Source organism: Drosophila sulfurigaster, chromosome 3, assembly GCF_023558435.1.
Source record: "Drosophila sulfurigaster albostrigata strain 15112-1811.04 chromosome 3, ASM2355843v2, whole genome shotgun sequence".
In the NCBI taxonomy this organism is placed as follows: Eukaryota; Metazoa; Arthropoda; class Insecta; order Diptera; family Drosophilidae; genus Drosophila; species Drosophila sulfurigaster.
The window spans coordinates 24,079,445-24,097,808 of record NC_084883.1 but is presented as its reverse complement, the minus strand read 5'-3'; the positions used below and the strand labels follow the sequence as shown (position 1 = coordinate 24,097,808).

Sequence of the window (18,364 nt, the reverse complement as noted above, 5' to 3'; positions counted from 1 at the left end):
TTGTTTCTTATATCATTTAGTTTTGTTTTTTTTTCCTTTTTTTTTTGCATTATTATTACAGTTAAAATAGGAAGAACAAGCTTTGGTTATACAAAGAGGGAGTGAGTTCCAGGATATGAAAACAACAACAGAAATTGCTGATAAGAACTTAAACGCAAAAACAATGTCTATATTTAGAGTAATGTGTATGTATTTTCTGTGTGTGTGTGTGTGTGTGTGTATCTGTGTAAACAGCTTGGGAGTCGCACACATTGTACGCTGAGCAGCACTGTGGACGTATATTTGGGGGAGGTTAGCTGGGGCAATGGGGCATGGGGCATGGGGCATGGGGCATGAGGCATGCAGCATGTGATGAGCAGGCGGCGCGCCAATTATTATTTTGTATTTCGTAAACTGTATTTTTATTTTCAGTATTTTCGCTTATCAATTTCGTTTTTATTGTAATTCGTGAGTTCCTGAGTTTTGTCAACGATAAACGCCTAAAAATGTGTTGAATCCTCTTTTCTCATTGTCTATATAAATGTATTCTCTAAATGTGTATAATCGCTACTTCTATATATGTATGTTTGTATATTACTCGTATATTGATATAATGCAGCACAAAAGTTGCCTGCAAGTTTGTAATTTATATTCCACTTTTTTGTAATATGTTTTCTATTTGTATTTCTCTTTTTTGTTTTGTTTTTGTTTTTGTTTTCGTTTTCGTTTTTTTACTTTTTTTGTTTTCTTTTTGGATTTTGCTTTTCTCTCACTGCTGCTCAGTCTTGGCAAAGTCTTTTAACTGTATGTATTTTGTTTTAGTTTTGTGAACAGTGGCTATAAAAAATATACGTATACGTATATGTATATGTTTTGTATGTATGCGTATGCTCTAATCATTTAGCACTAATGGCAGTGCGACGGTTTTGTGGCGCGCCGCATTCTGCTCCTCGTTTTTTTTTTTCTTGTCTCTGGCCGTGAAATGAAGCAAATCTCAGCAACAATTTCAACGAAAAAATTATATGTACAAAAGTATAAAAGCAAAAGAAAGAACTATAAGGAAAATTAACTAAATGCGATTACGAGTCATATCCAAAAGCGGCAATGGGTTCGGGGATGGGCTGGGGGGTGGTAGGCGGCGATTGTTATTTGTTAAGTCCTAAGTATGTACAAAGTATTTGTTAGTTGTGGGTTTCTTGCTTGCTTGCTTCGTTTTCTCTTAGGTTATATGTATTTAGATTTAGATTTTGTTTTTGTTTTTGCTGCTTGTCGCTTGAAGGTAACACGGGACCAGGTTACAGGTTACACAGGTGCGATGTACAGAGTCAGAGTTAAATAAAACGCATTCCATTCGGCTACGCACTAGAGCCACAATCAGTTCTTGACCTTATCCTCCACACGTATACTGGCAAGCGTCTTCTTGATCCGCAGCGCAGTCAGACGTGCCACGGGATTGGGATACCAGCACTCCTTCATGACCTTGGCCATGTTGTGCAGCACATCGGAGGCATGCCAGCGATTTGGTATATTCGGTCGACTCTTCTCAATGCACACCACCTGCAACACAAACCAAACTATAGTAACCAAACTCTTCGTTTAACACTGCTTCAATGTCACCTTTTTCATCTCATCAATGCTGGGATCGGGCTGCACGGCATCCCAATAGGGCAATTGGTATTCCTCAAAGATCATGCCCATGTTGCAGCGACGCGCTATCTCCCAGAGTATCAAGCCAAAGGCATAGACGTCAGCCCGTTTATACGAATCAAAGTGCTGGGCATTCATGCTCTCGTCGAGCACCTCGGGTGCCATATAACGCTTGGTGCCCACACGATGTGTGGATGGAATGTCCACCGAATCATCTTTCTCGACATGTCGCACGGCCAGCCCCAAATCGCCAATGGCACAGCTCAAATTCGTCTTGACCAGTATGTTCTTTGACTTTAGATCGCGATGGGCAATCGCTGGCTTTCCACGTGTGCCCACAATATCCATGTGCAGATGCGCCAATCCAGTGGCTATGCTCAGCGCCATGTTCAGCATGGTGTTGGTGTCCACAGTGTGTGTGGTCAGATAATCAAACAGTGAGCCGTTCTCGTGGTAATCCGTAACCAGCCAAAGCTGAGTCCAAGTGCCGTTGTCTAAAATAAAAGAACAGAAAGTGAATTTATAGAAATCGTTTAAAAGAATTCATAACTCACCTTTGTTGTCTGCTGCAATGAAACCCAAAATATTCTCATGTCGCAACATAACAGTCTGATATATTTCGGCTTCGCGGAACCAGGAGCACTCTTCACGACTGGAAAAGATCTTGACGGCAACATTCTCGCCACGCCAGCGACCGCGCCACACCTCACCGAAGCGTCCCTTGCCAATAACATGACACAGTTGCACTTGTCGGGCAATCGAACGTTGCACCAAGAGCGGCAGACCAGCTACAAAGAGTAAAGAGTTAAACTAATGCTTATGAATGCAAAGATATTACTCACCTGAACCAGATCCGGATGTGGTCATCTCAATGATATCGTGCAGTGTCGTGTTGCCATTCAGTATGGGATCATAGACAGAATCCTCCTTGGCAAACGGTCTTCCATTGGCCAATTGCTTGCGACGCTGGCAATAATACCAAGTCGCTGTGCCAGACAGACAGATGATTAACGTGGCGCTCACAATGATGGCCACCAATTCCCAGCTGCTTAGCGTCTTATTAGGTAGAAAATCTGATGGAAACACAAGCTTGATTAGTTCAGAGAGTTAAGCGGGTGGAGAGAACAGATTGAAAGCAGCTAAGGTTGAGCGTGAGAATTAATGGAAAATTAAATGCCAGAAAGTTAGTGAATAAATACCATATACATACATTACACCACAAAATATATTAAAGGTGAAGACAACATGCTGCAAGCCAACAGTTAAATCATTAATAACATATAAACATAAAACCAATTAAACTGCGGGTGCATGCTAACGAAACAGTTAATTGCCAAGTGCCGAGTGCATGTGTAGTTGTGTGAGTGTTCGAGTGTGTGTGTGTGAGTGTTATTTCGTGCATAGTTGTAATTAACTAGGTGCATTTTTCACTAACCTGCTTATGACTTTTGATACGTTATTTACAAACCTTTGCATACTTTGCGGCGCAAACTTAAAATCTACAGAGCAATAAACTGCAAAACTTATGTACATAAACACACACACACCCTCACACACACACAGACACACGCGCGCATTCATACAATATGGACGCAAAACAGAACTACTAATAATATAAATATGAGTGTACAAAATAATAAGTATAACAAAAAGAATGCTGCAAACAGCAAAAACACAAAAATGCGGCCATAAAAATGAATGGAAAATGAAGCCGCCGCCTGCAGTTGCTGCGACTGCGACGTCGACAGCGACGCAGCAGCAGATGAATGAATATACATACATACATACATATATGAATGCACGACTTGCATAAACAGACGCAGTGAGAGAGAGTAGTGAAAGAGAAAGAGCGAGCGAGGGAGTGAGCGAACGAGGTAAACAAAATGCGACGTCTGGTTGGTGTTTCTTCTTCCTCTTCTGCTGCTGCTTCTGCTGCAGTTGTTGTTGTCCCCTTGAGACAGTTGTTGTTGTTGTTGTGGTTGCTGTTGCCTACTTCCTTTTTTTTATGCAGTTGTTTGGCTTTTATGTGCGTCGTGTCGTCTTTTTAACAAGTCAATATGAATGATGCGAAAGGTCAGCAGACAACTCGGCGAAGCGACAAGTGGAGGGTAGGGGAGGGGAGTGGTGGGTGTTGATGGTATTGCGACGAGGCCACAAAAACAGCGCAGACAAGGTGAGACACACGCACACACCGAACAAAAACAAGTGTGTGAGTGCAACGCAAGTATGTGTATGTGTGTGTGTGTGAACCGAGAACGAGAAATCCCAACAAACAAAATACGTGTGTGTTTTTTTATTATTATTATTTGAAGACAGCACAACGACGCATGAGAGAATGTGGGGCAGGTCCAAGGGCAACGTGGGGGGTGGGGCAGACGGGGGCAGGACAACAGCGTGCAGCATGACAGGTGTGCGTGTGTGTCTGTGTGTGTGTGTGTGCCACAAATTTCGGTCTAAAAAAAACGCAAATAATGCGGTGCAATGACATGGGCGTGGCTCGCAGGGGGAAGAGTGACGACGTGTGAATGTGGTTAAATTTGTTGTCGCTGATGCGATGATCTATGTGTCTATGAATGTCTATGGCTGGCTGGACGGATGAATGAATGGATGTGTGAGTGAGTGAGTGAATGAATGGATGGCTGCATGAATGGTTTTGGTTGAAGATGGGAAGATGAGAGAAGATGGTTGAATGGTTGGATGGTTGGATGGGTTTAAGCAACTCTCACCTGGTATAGCACCATTGTAACTTTCACGCGTATTGCAAAAATCTTCTTGACAACATTTTGTGGAGGAGGTGGGTGTGTTGTCATGACACCAGGCGGGATCTTCGGGTGGTAAGTGGTTTGCAAGAGGCAGGCATCTACATACATACACACATACATTTACAATTGTTGTTCTTTCTTTCTTTTTTTTTTGTTTTTACTAGTAAGGTTTAATATAGTCTTGAATTTTAGTTACAAACTACTTAGTTAGGCGGGATAAAAGGGTCAAGGGCTAAATAATACTATTTGGCGGTTGCTTTTGTTGTTGCTGTTGGGGGTTTTGCTGTATTTGTTGTTGCTGTTGTTGTTGTAGTTGTGCAATTGTTGATAAGCAGCTGTTGTCATTGTTGTTGTTGTTATTGTTATTGCTATTATTATTGTAAAGTTGTTAAAGTTGCAGTTTTTGCTGTTTTGCTACGACTTACGAACTAAATCAGCTGTAAAATTGTTTGCGGGCGTGCAGCAAAGGCGTGGACTAAGAGGGGGGAAGGGCGGGTTGCTCACAAAATGGAGGATCAAGGTTGGAAGAACAAGAGTCAAAGCAGTTCAGAATATATTCCCAAAATCATTATGTACAATAAAAAATACAAGAGGAATCAAAGCACCAGTCGATAGTTTACCCAATTATACAATTGTAGATCGATAAAAAGGAACCTCAGTATTAACACAATTACTATCGATACTTCATACTATCGAAACCAAAAAAAAATTTACAAATGGTACGAAATCCTTTATTTGCACAAGTCGAAAACTGGAGAAATATACAAAAATGTAATTGCATAATGAATTGTTATCGATAGTATCGATAGTACCAACGATAGTTTTGCAGTTCCAGGCATGTACAAAAAAATGCAAAAAAGTACACGAAACCATACCATGAATAAATATGCCTACTAGTGGTTCCACAAAATATCATATAATACTGTACTTACTACAATAAGATCAGCGAAGAGTTTAAGAAATATAATTGACATGCAAACAAATTGATTGAGTATCCGAATAAGTACCGTCATACTTATATATTATGTGTAGGTGTTGTTGTTTGTAGCTGTTGTTGTTGTTGTGCATTTAGATAAAATAGTTACTTAAATAGTGCAAGAGGCAGAGAGAGCGAAGAGCAGAGAAAGACAAGCGGCAAACAGGCGGATATCGTGCAGAAAGATCAAAAGAAACCAAAAATAAAGAGACCTACAAATCGGAGGACGACTAAGGTGCAAATAGAAAACTAAATAAATGAAATACTCAAGATATATATTTTCAGAAGAAAACAAAATAAAGAAACATTTAGGATCAATTATAGTTCGAGTACTAAATTGTTGTGCAAACCGAATTAAAATGATTATTTATTATTATTACTATTAATATTATTATTAATACTGTTGTGCGGTAAGTGTGGAAATTGTTGGCATACAATAAAATTGTGTTGTTGTTGTTTTTTGTTTTGTTTGTTTGTTTGTTTGTTGTTGTTGTAGTGCATAATTAGCTGAGAGTACAAATGAAGAGTGCAAAACCAAAAAGCTTTTTAATAGAGACAGAGAAAGAAAAAAAGTATTTTTTGTTTATCTTTTTTGCTATAGTTTTCTAGTTGTTTTTTTTGTTATTTGTGTGTTGATTCATGTTTGTTGCTGTACCTGGTTCAAATATGGTTTTCATAAGCTCTTCCTTATTGCAGAAATCCTTACTACAACATCTAATTCTATACGAATCGATTTTACTGCGACTGGAGAGGCATTCCAGAGGTTCGCGATGCAGTTCGTAACGCTTTTCGAGGCAACTGTACAGCATAATAGACCAATACAAGTAAGTTTGAGTGTGTGTGTGCGTATGTGTGTTATTTGAAAGAGAGCAACGACGAGCGAGCGAGCGAGCGAAACGAACGATCACACAGAGAGTGACAGAGAATGTGCAGAGCAGAGAACAAGAGATCGCGTGTGGCATTTCATTATTGATCGTTTTGTCGGGTGTACACGAGCGTTTTAGGTGAAAGACAGAGAGAGAGGAGAGATAAATAGAGAAAGAAATCAAATTAGTAAAGTGTCGCTGTTGTTTTTGTTATTGTTGTTGTTGTAGCTGAGGCCAGTGTCTTTCGGCCAGCTGCTAATTGAAACTCAGTCTGGTTAGTAGCAATCAAAACAGAAACGAATACGAATCAAACGAATTTGTTGCCAGGAGCTTTGCTCGCTCTTAACGTAGTTGTTGTTGCTGTTGTTGCTGCAGTTGCTGCCGCTACGGTTGATGTTGCTGTTGTAGTTGTTACTTCTGCTGGGTTTTAGTAATGTGCGCTGCATTTAATTAAATTATTTATTTTCTTTTTTGGATTTTGAGGTTAGCTTTCGAGTTGAACTCAACGAGAACGAGCATGGTAGAATATAAATGGTAGAAGAACAAGTTCAAAGAACGAACAAACTGGAACAAATCAACTTGAACGACGTGCGTTTGTTTCACTTGAATGGATGGTTGTTAGCTAGGAGGAGCAGTTCAGGAATATAGAGGATAGGATTTTCTTTTTTTTTTTTTTTTGTTGAACAAAAGACGTGCACAGCATAGCGCACCTTCGTAGACAACCGAGTTGGTTTTATCCATGGACGGCGCATAGTACTTGATAACGGGACGCAGATCTTTATTGCAAAAGTCACGATCATTACAACACCCGTGTCCGCCACGAGGTGCGGCCGGACGTGCTGTCGGTCCGCCATGGCGACCATCGTTGCACCAGATGAAACGGCCCGGCGGAAAGCTCTGCGACATGTTGAGGCAGCTACGACAATGAATTCGAATCGGAATTCGAGTTCGAATTCGCGCACACGCAGATTGATCAGCAAATTGATTGTCATGTCGTTGTATTTGTATTTTTTTTTTCCTAATAAACCATATCAACTAACTTACCGGAAACTGAAGATTATCTTGTTGTCGTTGTCCTTCTCCACTGAGGTGAAGCAATAACCATCCGTTTCGCATATGTGGTTCGTTTCCTTGCAGATATCACAATGGCATTTGATAATTTCTGTAAAACAAAATAATAAATAATAATATAGTTAGTTAAAAAATATAATCATTTGGAATCTATAGATAAAATAAATTTAGCTCGATCAGTCTTATAGATAAGCAATCCTAAAAATTGTAACTCATCAAAACCTAAAAAAAAGAAGCAATATCATTGATATTCATCACTAAAATTTAGAGTTCAATCTAATAAATATCTTCACTCACAGAACATAAGGAATATTTAAAAGAATAGAATTCAATACTTCGAATTAGTTCTTTCACGATCAGCCTTATATACAACAGAAACAAAAGTTACGTTATGATTAACAATAAATATATATATTACAAAAAATAAAGTAAATGAAAAATATAAGTACAATTAACAGTCTTAATCTTGCAAGAACTGAATATTTTTCATTCCTCAATAATATACTAAATACCATAGTTCCTCCAAGATCAATCAACACTAAGCGTTTTCACATTATATCTGCTAAGGCTTCTTTAAAGTGCCACACAGTTCTAATTAAAATTATAATACCCCAAGCAAGTGTATAAACATATTATTTCCGTGAAAGCGATCAGCGAGCTTATCATATCTTTTTCTATATCAATTTCCTCTGAACTTTTCTATCAGCATATTGAAATTTACACAAAATTGTAGTTTTATGCAGGCCACTTATTCCGAAAACGGTTTTTCGTACGAAACCGAGGATTGAACCATTAAGGGAAATCAAAATAAGCTATTACTGATCTCAATTAGTGGCGACAGTTATCGGTTATCAGTTGCGATCTTTAAAGCTGCTGACACGAGTCGCTTGGGGCCAATTAGCAAGTCGCTTCTCAGCCCAATTTAAAGTTTTATCATTAATCATAATTCGGTCTTTATTATTGATTATTTTGTTGCTTCTTGAGCGATCGCTGACATTCAACGTCAAGCGACAAGCGCCAAGAGCCGACGACACGTTGTACGAGGGGGAGGGGTTAACTGCGTGGGGGGAAGGGGTCGGTCTCAAGTTGCTCGCACAAAAGCAAAAGCAAAAACAAAAGGCATTTAGCATAATAATAACAACAACGAAACAGAGACAGACGAAGACAAGTGTAAAGCGGAAAGCATAAAGAACCCAGACGAAGTTGACGCGGCCGTTGACGTCGCTGCCGCTGCCGCAGTCGCTGCTGCCGTTGGCGTTTGGCGCTGGCTTTGCGCGCCAGTTTTGTTGTTTTTGCAGTCTTTGGTTGCAGTTGCATTGCAGTCAAGTTGAGTTGTTGTTGCTGTCGCTGTAGGCACAAGTGCAATGCAAAACGCGGGGGTGGCTCAAGTGCGAGTGTCTGCTGCTGTTGTTCTTGTTGTTGTTGCTGTTTCAGTCAGTCAGTCAGTCAGACAGCGCGTGGGAATGAGAGACAGAGAGAGAGAGGGAGAGAGAGAACTGCAGTCTGCAGCACATTGACATCGGCAATGAGCTGACGTCACGAGACATGGCTTGAGGGCAAAGGGAGGGGGAAGTTGTGGAGTTGAGGTAAAAGCCAGACAGCTTGAGTTGGGTTGGGGATTTTTTAAACTCCATGAATAACGCTTGAGCTGCTCTTTGAGGTGTTAAAGTCACGCGAGCCGCGTTTCAGTTCATTCGTCTGTCCGTCTGTTTGATTGTCTTGGGTCTTGATTGTCTGCTCTCTGATTTGGCGGCTTTTACTTTGGACTTACTTTCGTGCTTCTTGTTGTGCAGTGGCGCGTAAGTGGGCATCGATGATTGTTGCAGCGAAGTGGCAGCAACAGCAGCCGTTTCATTTGCGGCTGCCATTTGGATTGACACTGCGCTGTTGTCGCTGCCGTTGCTGCTGCTACTGTTGTTGTTGTTGTTGTTGCCATGGCCGCTGTTATCAGCGGACGACAGCGACGATTTAGTTAGATAAGCACCAGCTGTTTCATTTGCTGCTGTTGTTGTTGCTGTTGCTGTTGTTCTTGTCGCTTTTCTTGTTGTTGTAGCTGCTGTCGCTGTTGCCGCCGCCGCCGCTTCGGGCAAAGCTTTGTTGCCAATTTTTGTTGCTTCATTTGTGGTATTTATGACAAGTTCAATTGGTGAGGCTGCATACAAAATATAGAAAGAAAAAAAAACAAATACAAATTTAGGTTAGTTTCACACCTCAAACTGTGACGTGGGCACGAGGGGAGGGCGAGAGGAGTGTGCTTATTGTCACCACATATCCTCGATGATCAGTGTTGGATAGTCTCTGTTTACTTACCGCCGATTACATGAAGCAGAGCCATCAGGCAGAGCAGCTTAATCCACAGCCACATTTTGATTGTTCTTCTTCTTTTTGATAATCGCTGACCGTTCGCCATGTTATTGTTTTCGTTATTGTGATTTTTCTTTTGTTTTCCGCGTACACACACGCACGCACACATACACACACACACGCACACGTGCACGCACACAAGCGCGTAAGCTCAAAGTCTGTGTGGGCAGCAAAATTTATTTGTGCTCCTTCTTCTGGCTGTTGTTGTTCTTGACGACACAAACAAAACTATGCAAAGGAGACAACAACAACGACAACGGCGACAAGGACGACGATGACGACGACGTCGACTGCAGACGGCAACTAATTTGCTTTATATTGCGCATTTATTGTGTTGTGTAGGACTCGAAACTCGCGCTCTGCTTGCGCCGCAACGAGCTTACATTTTGTTTGAACATTCGTTTAGCGATTTAATTAGCATAAGCAGCACTTTTTATTTTTTCATTTATTTTGGCCATTCGGCATTAAATGGTGCACCTGGCACGCATGTTTTACAATTACAAAACTGCACACAAAAAAAATCGTTTCACTTCTTTTGCAATCCAATTAGAAAAACTTGATCCCCTCCCACTTTACGGATAATTTTTCAGCCGTATTTTCATCACGTGAGTTTGGCACTTGTCTGGCTTGTTTTACCACCAAATATTATTTATAATTGTGGCCAGCACCTTGAATTGTATTGTGCACTGTTGTGTTTGCGTTAATTTCTATTATTTATTTGCTATATATGCAATTTTGTTTAACGAAATCAGCGGAAAACCCGTCTGTGTGCGAATAGTTTAGCGAACGATGTGACCGTCTTCGGCAAGCATAGCAATAACGCATTTTTATTGCAAAATACCAATGCGATAACGTTTAAGGCGTTGCCCCCTCTCCAAATTAAAATGACAACCAGTGTTTCCACAAGCAAAAATAAAATCATATATTATATCCATGTAATTCTAATGTTTTCATAACAAACATTTATAGTTTTGAAAGGGATCTAAATTAAAATTAGATTAGTCGTAACCGGCAATGGAAATAAAAAGCTATTTAAATGACTCGGCTTTAATCACGCATTTGGAAATATACCAAATGAAGAGTAACCAGAGGACATTGACAACGGGATTTCCTTATCTCGACGTTAAAACCTAATTTAGCTTATGATAAATTCCGGTTCAGATGCTAGAGCTTTATGGAAGCTCAATTTATCCGTTTATATTAGTTGATTTCATATTCTACGAAACAGATAGTTTTAAAACAATTGCATTGTGAACCACCAAATATTTTAATATTATTTGAACAGAAATTTATTTCCGCTAGCTCTCCTTAAGGTACTAGTGCTTTGAAAATGCCAAGCAATCAACAACAACATTTTGTCAATTTTATTTTGAGTTTGTTTCCGCTTGCAACCATACTCGGTATGAATTAAATATGTGTGTATCTATTGCCACAGAAGACTCAGAAGGGATAGTGGAGGCATTCCAGGCTCAGCTCCCTTGGAGAATCCTATTCAAATAAAAAACATAATTGTCAATACAAAATCAATAGAATTCACTTGTGGTGCTTATCGCCAACACGTGCAAGAAGTACTTACCTAAATAAAGGACCATGGGCACAAATCCCCAGTGAAATGTGGTCTGCACGATATCCACAACCACTCCCAGACGTTCCTTGACTCCCTCAGAAAGAACCATTTTAATTTATTATTGCAAAAAATGCGAACAATGAATGCACACTCTCGTATTATGAAATTGTATCAGCAGCAAATCACCGACTAGAAAAGACAGTGTTGGTAACCGTGTTATTTTTCAATAATCGAATGAAATAATATCGTTTGCGTGGAAGTTTAAAAAATAATTCGGCTTTCAACATTAAATTTGAAGTGAATTTCTTACGTAAGATAATTAAAACAGAGTCTACTGTATCCAAGCTTCAAAAATAGCTGGACGTTTTGTCTACACTGGTATTACAGTTGTCATGCCTTTATTTCTGATAAGATGTAAACAAACAGATGGTGGTGCCGGACTGTGCAAAACGAAACGGTGACAGGTTGTTCATGTTTTTTTGTTTTTCACAAACAAATGTAGCATAAATTTTACAAATAATGTTCTAGTAAAAAAAACTGACTGAATGCTGCGTTCCAATCAAAAATATTTTATTTGGACTCTATTTTATTAGAAAAACTCGCAAATAAAAACTATTCAAATAATTCAGTTTCGAGTGTAACCATATAGTAATATAATAATGGTATATTTTATCAGCGTGTATTAGGAAATTAATTTACGGTCACTCTGCCAACCATCTGCTCTTTCCTGCTGTAGCCCTGTCAGCCCTGGCATGCTGCTTGAGAGAATTTTTGCTTTTTTTTTGTAAATTAAATTAATGCATTAACAATCTCAACGCAGAACGCTCGGAACTGCATTATTGAATAGACGTCGGCAGAGGGCATCGCATTCAAATTACTCACTCACACTATGTAAGTTTTGATAAGCAGGTGCTGACGACTTTCACACTGACATTCTGAACGAATGAAAAAAAAAGGAAAAATCAATTTCCTCTTATGTAAGCTGGGCTGCGCTCGAAACTGAAATTTTGTTTGCTTTTCAGATAATAATTGATTGATCGGACAATGAAAACAACTAATATCGGATTATATGCATTTCGTTTAACTTTCGGTCAGGTGAGCATTCGCTAAATAGCAAAAAGAAAAACACAACCGGATTTTAAGTATTGGCAAATGCAAAAAATATGCAAATTGAGGGGAAATTGTGCGTAGCGTAAATTTCCCAAACACGTTTCGAGAAATTCCCTCGCAACACGCACACTCGCGCCCACATTACCTATAGAATGGACAAACTGCGGCCAGGTGATTCTTGCGAGGATTGCCAAAGTCAGGGATTAAACCATAAATTGCGATGGTTCTATATCAACCTCGAGGAGCAAGTACTGAAATGCGAGGCACGCAGTTGTTTGTGGCCGCACAATGATGAAGTGTCTTCCGACGAGGAAGATTTACCTGCTGAAGTGGTTGCCCGGCCGGAATCGATTGATGAAGTGACGGCCTCGCTGGATCTGTATGATGATGATGATTTTATTAAGGAACTACTCGAACAACTGGCACCGGAAGTGAAGCCGGAGCCCCAGCATGCAACAGATAACATTCCCAGTAACTCGAATCCAGAAACAGATGACTTAATCCAGATTAATGAAATTCTTGAGCTGCCGCCGACTCAGAATATTTGCATCGACGCAGATAGCAACAGTCCAAAGATCACTACAGTATCCAGCACTGATAAATCCTTATCAGCTACAACAACAGCTGCCAACTCAATGCCCGATTTAACGTCGAATCTCTCAATCAAGACTGATCCATTTGTATTAACTACCACAAGCAACAGCAAAACCGGAGATGCCGTGGAGTTCTCCACCTCCTTTGATCCCACGTCACTCGCTGGGAATACCGAGAAAGTGAAGCGGGTTCTTGACATTCCAAAGGCATCTGTCTTCCAGGCTGCACCCAAAAAAGCATCCACACTAACCACCAACTTGGGCCAACAGAAGCAACAAACAAAAGCATCGCCTGCGTCGGATTTTCTGGATGCATTGAAGCGACAGTCGGAGTCACGCCTAATACGTCCCCAAAGGCAACAGCGTAGCAATAGACGTAACATTGGCAACGCTCCAGTTGCCAGCCGGCCAAATACGCATCAGGTGATGCAGTTGCTCCAAAGCATTGATGCGCAGAAGCGACAGAAGGAAATAAAAACGGAACCCAAACAGGAAAGGGAAACGGAAGCTAAGCAAACGCAATCGCAATGAATGATTTTGGATCTTTTTTGTTTTGTTATGCCAAATAAATTTGCGTATCAAAATGAGTGTCAAAAATTGCCAAACACGTCGCATTTATTTATAAACATTGAATTTTTTTTGTTGACGGTCGCTCGCTATTCTACAAAATTGTTGATGCGGGCCACGCGTCCAGTGCATGATGAGCAATGACCAGCGGACTGAGAGAGATAGCCCAGATGAATCTGCTGAAAGTAATGAGGAAAGCGGGTCAAGCCAAGTGCGTCACAAGATGAACAAGATATCGCAGCTTAAGTTGCAACGCGGTGAGAGTTACAAATGCGAGGCTACCGCTTGCTTACTACAGCTGATAAAGTAATTACGGACAATGTCACACGGTGCACAGTGGTGCGCGAGTTGAGCGAAAAGCGCGAGTACAAACAAAACTTGTTTGCCTCCTTCACAATAATTGAAGCAAGGCAACGCGGCGCCGGCGGTGCTAAAAATAATTTATCGTTTTATTTGGCGAGCGTTGCCAAACCACAAATTTAAATACGCATATTTTCTGCATTTGTATTTTACTTACGTACATATATAAGATATATTATACTTGTATTTAGGTATTTTATGGGAAAACTGCTGAATCGCATTATTATATTTCTACTTAGCAATTATTTTTATTTCATTTGACCTAAAAATGCTTATGAAGATTGTTTTTGTTGAAGTCATCAAATTATTTTGTATATTAAGATCTCTTAACTAAACTTCTTTTCATTGCAATCGTTATATAACGTATTTTTATTATCGAGTCGCAATTAAATTGACTTCCTGGAAATACTTATTTAGATTGTTAGTGTGCTTATCAAGATTGTTTTTTATCGCAAATATTCGTAATATCAAACACCTAATTTTAACTTGATTAACCTAAAGCTTATGAAGATCTATTTGTTACGCTTGTAATATTAATTATCTTCAAGGTCGAGTACATTTATGGAGAGTACATAGTGTCCTTCATGAAATTATAATATATATTTTTTTGAATTGTTTTTATAAATATTTTTAATATTCGTTCTTAATCTAATAGTTAATTTTGTTTCTTCAATATTAGAATATTTCAATTTTATCGAGTCACCTTCTGAACTCTACATAAACGCTGCAATTTATTTCGCAGAAGTTCCAATAAGCTTTTTCCAATGTGCGCAGCTGACGTCACATGCCACGCGCTCGCAGCTATTGCGTCTTTGCTTAGTTTCATTGAGGAATGCAAAAGCTGTTCCAATTGCAATAAAATCAACTACAACTACAACAACAAAGTACAGTCGAGGCCTATACTAAATTTGCTGTTGCTGGGGGGATTGCCATTAATAGTAATGAATCGTAGTAGAATATATTATATATTATTGCATTATCAATATTATCAACAGGTGTTACAAGTTCACTGGCATGTCGAATACGCTTTACAGCGATTTCAATTGTTCGGTTTGTTTATCAGTTCAATGAACGTGGGAACGTGTGTGGTTGGGGGTAATCAGTCTCGATCCCATTTGAGGGAGGGGGGCTGAAGGAGGCACTTGAACTTGCCGTTGCCAACGGGTAAATTCGCAAACTTCTGCTGCGTAGTAGAAAGAGGCTTTTAGACTTTTTTTTTGGCAATAGGCCAACTTATTTGTTTGACATTTATAAAAATAGGAATGTACGCTGTGATAAGGCGTTAGCATTAACCTGGTGCTGATGTCTTAATCTCTTTCATATTATTTCAAGTATTATCTGTCTCAAGACGATAAGCGAGTGAATTACAATAAAATTTATAGGAATAGAAAGTTAACGGACAATTTTACTTTTATGTTTAACTAGGCGTTAATCTTTTTTTAAAATTATAATCCAAAGTATTAAGATAATCAATTTGATTCCATAATTATATATTGAGTTCGCCATTTGCACGGTTATATTTGTAATATTTGACATTTATAATTTATTTGAATTACAATAAGATAATTAATATCCAATTATACTTATTAATTTGCTTACCATAAAGGATAAATAAATATTTTAAAATTCTTTTAGTTACAATCTTAAGCAAATAGTATAATATAACATACTATTATATAATTTTATAAATATTAAAGATCTGGAACGAGCTTTCTTCTCATTCTTTTTGGTTCCAAGCTATTATCAGTTAGGCTTATTGTTAAGATGCTTTCTTGGTTGAGAATTCTATTTAATCTAGGTTTAACTATATTTTACGACACATATTTTTAAAAAATATTTAGTTACAATCTTAATTAAATTTATTTGGAATATTTATTTATACAAATATAATAATACTATCACATTATTATTACTATCTACTTAGTATTATGTTATTTAGTATAGTTTTATAAATACAAATTATCTGGAAGAAGCTTTCTTTTCATTCTTTTTAGTTCCAAGCTATTATCAGTTAGGCTTATTGTTAAGATGCTTTCTTGGTTGAGAAGTCTATTTAATCTAGGTTTAACTATAATTATGATAATACTATTACATTATTACTTTCTACTTAGTATTATGTTACTTAGTATAGTTTTATAAATATAAATTATCTGGAATAAGCTTTCTTTTCGTTCTTTTTAGTTCCGAGCTATTATCATTTAGGTTTATTGTTAAGATGTTTTCTTGGTTGAGAAGTTTATTTAATCTAGGCTTAAGTATATTTTACAATATCTTAATCTGATTTTAATTGGCTTATCTCGTTATCATTCTAATTGCAGGCACCGCCGCTGTCCGCGCAGGCCTCGACACACAGCAGCCATGCGTTCACCACCAGCTCGTCGGCGCCCAACCGTGTGGTGACCCGATCTGCCACGATGTTGGCCCTGTTTGGGATTGCGCTCTCCTCGTTCAGCCTGAAGCAGCTGTTGTCCAAGAAGCACAACAAACACAATCCGCTGCGCAAGCTTTAAACGTTGATAGATGAGGCTCATCTTCTGTTAGATAGTATTGTTGTTGGCCATGTCGTCCTCTGTTCGCTCGCCATACATTCTCAGTTCTCATTTCACATCGTAGTGTATATTTCTTTATGTTTAAGTCATCATCAGCCAAAAACCGATAGCGCAGCGACATGGCAACAACAATGACGAGGAGTTCATATTATTATTATGATTATTATATATTTTGAGACGGATGGGATTGAATGTGTATATAATTACTTGTTCTTCATACATACAACAAACAAACACACACATACTCAAGAAACACAAACATATACGTGAACGCGTCGCCAACAGAAAAGGAATAAAAATTGTGATAGTTACTAATGAACATGATGATGATAAGGATGATGATGATGATCGACAGGATCGAGATGATGTTGCAATGAATTGTTGTTGATGAGCGCATCCTATGGAATCCCAATGTATATTCTATATATGTATGTTTTCAAAGTCTCTGTCAACAAGTCCTATTATATACATATAAGATCTTTTAGTTAAATTCTAAATTTTAAACAAAACAAGCAACCCCCTAAAAGAAACGACTAAGTGAAGAATTATAATACAACATATAACAATAGCAACAGGATAAATAATTGCCTAATAATGGTCTGCAATTATGGGCGAAAGTATCCAAGTTTTGTATTAGTTTTAGTTCAATATTCAAATAAACCGCATTATTATCGAAATTTGATTTCTTTTTATTTTTACAAATCACTTTTATCATATGAAATACAAGCGAACTATAGACTAGATTACTCTATTAAATAAACAGAATATGACAAAATAACTGAAACTATTTTAATTGATATAATTGTGATCTAGTTGAGTTATATCAATAATTTCTATTAGTTCGCTGCCTTCCTCAAATTCAAATGAATCTTGTGTGACTTTGGAGATATTCTCGTTGTTATTCATTTGTTGCAGTGCTCTCGTCGATGGCAATGGATAATTCTTCTGGAGCAGCATGCTATAGACAGTTGGACTTGCCGCATATAGAGTAAATGCATCTTTTAGATCCTGTTTTGGCCACATTATGCGTTTGCCGCTTTGTAATTTATGAATTTGTGATCGGGAAAATACCTTTTCCAATTGGGTGTATAGGTTATTGTAACGAGCATTTACCGCCTCCAATTGCTGCCTCAGTTTCTCCTTCTCCGCGGCGACTTTTTTGTTCGCCAAGCTCATTTTAAAGTTCTCACGACGCAGCAAGATGCTAAAATATATAATATGTAATTAGAATTTGTTTTACGTTTTAATACAAAGACCTTTACTCACTTCTCCCTCTCCAAAGCTGTAAGATAGGCGTCTGCATCGACCACCACCTGGACAACCTCCTCAGTTGGCTGTTCATCCGTGATTTCTTCATCCTGTTCCAAAGATTCATTACTTTGTTTTTCCTCATATTCCGTTAGTAGAGAATCCACAATTCGTTTTCTTTGTGCCAATGATTTTGCTTGCTTATCATCCCCTCCTTCCAGTTCTCCTTCGTATTCGAAGTCAAAGTCTTCTTCATTGTTGCTTACACTTGGCACTGATTCCGGCTTCAGTTTCAATGGTCTGGGTTTATTATAGACTCCTAGTTCATAAGGCAAATCCCTTTCAAAGTCACTATCCAGAAAGTGTTGCACACATATTTTCTCCAATTTGGTGTTTATTTTATCTGTTCGCCGGCAAAATTCCACCCATCTCTGCCGCAACTTTGCATCCTTTGGAAACAAAAAGTAACGGCTTTTTGATTTGCGATTTGAGCAGCCTTCAACCGCGCAAAACATGTGTGAAACGGATTTCTGTAGGCGAAATAAACTTGTAGGGAGCACAATTGACGTCACTTTTATATAACAGTGCTGGACAATATTAAAACAGCGCAAGTTCAGATCTGAGCTGCGAACTAGCAAATGAACTATTTTGTAATGAGCTGCCTTAGAAATTAATTTCAATTGATCATTTATATGATCATTAATT

General features: G+C 38.6%; 5 protein-coding genes across 8 annotated transcripts; 2 read left to right on the top strand and 3 right to left on the bottom strand.

Annotated features, from left to right (window-relative positions):
- Positions 1-10,540, bottom strand: LOC133844965 (TGF-beta receptor type-1). Of its 4 annotated transcripts, none has more exons than XM_062279259.1 (8): positions 9,612-10,478; positions 9,073-9,453; positions 7,275-7,392; positions 6,941-7,146; positions 2,469-2,699; positions 2,181-2,414; positions 1,597-2,120; positions 1-1,536 (listed from the first exon to the last, which is right to left on the bottom strand). In XM_062279259.1, the coding sequence occupies exons 1-8, from the start codon at positions 9,772-9,774 to the stop codon at positions 1,354-1,356; spliced, it is 2,040 nt and encodes a 679-aa protein (XP_062135243.1). In that variant the 5' UTR covers positions 9,775-10,478; the 3' UTR covers positions 1-1,353. The 4 variants fall into 4 exon arrangements, with proteins under 4 accessions (XP_062135243.1, XP_062135244.1, XP_062135245.1 ...); XM_062279260.1 differs by lacking the exon at positions 6,941-7,146 and adding an exon at positions 6,020-6,162 and having other exon boundaries at positions 9,612-10,477; XM_062279261.1 differs by lacking the exon at positions 6,941-7,146 and adding an exon at positions 4,353-4,486 and having other exon boundaries at positions 9,612-10,477.
- Positions 10,541-10,930: 390 nt separating this feature from the next.
- Positions 10,931-11,502, bottom strand: LOC133844970 (mitochondrial import receptor subunit TOM7 homolog). Its single transcript, XM_062279266.1, has 2 exons — positions 11,242-11,502; positions 10,931-11,153 (listed from the first exon to the last, which is right to left on the bottom strand). The coding sequence occupies exons 1-2, from the start codon at positions 11,339-11,341 to the stop codon at positions 11,089-11,091; spliced, it is 165 nt and encodes a 54-aa protein (XP_062135250.1). The 5' UTR covers positions 11,342-11,502; the 3' UTR covers positions 10,931-11,088.
- A 462-nt stretch (positions 11,503-11,964) lies between these two features.
- LOC133844968 (uncharacterized) lies at positions 11,965-17,088 on the top strand. Its single transcript, XM_062279265.1, has 3 exons — positions 11,965-12,123; positions 12,255-12,327; positions 16,181-17,088. Exons 2-3 carry the CDS (start codon positions 12,277-12,279, stop codon positions 16,370-16,372), a joined length of 243 nt encoding a protein of 80 aa, XP_062135249.1. The 5' UTR covers positions 11,965-12,123; positions 12,255-12,276; the 3' UTR covers positions 16,373-17,088.
- On the top strand, positions 12,334-13,540 carry LOC133844966 (uncharacterized). Its single transcript, XM_062279263.1, has one exon. The coding sequence runs from the start codon at positions 12,495-12,497 to the stop codon at positions 13,464-13,466; it is 972 nt and encodes a 323-aa protein (XP_062135247.1). The 5' UTR covers positions 12,334-12,494; the 3' UTR covers positions 13,467-13,540.
- Positions 16,596-18,277, bottom strand: LOC133844967 (52 kDa repressor of the inhibitor of the protein kinase-like). Its single transcript, XM_062279264.1, has 2 exons — positions 17,678-18,277; positions 16,596-17,615 (listed from the first exon to the last, which is right to left on the bottom strand). Exons 1-2 carry the CDS (start codon positions 18,172-18,174, stop codon positions 17,201-17,203), a joined length of 912 nt encoding a protein of 303 aa, XP_062135248.1. The 5' UTR covers positions 18,175-18,277; the 3' UTR covers positions 16,596-17,200.
- Positions 18,278-18,364: the final 87 nt, after the last annotated feature.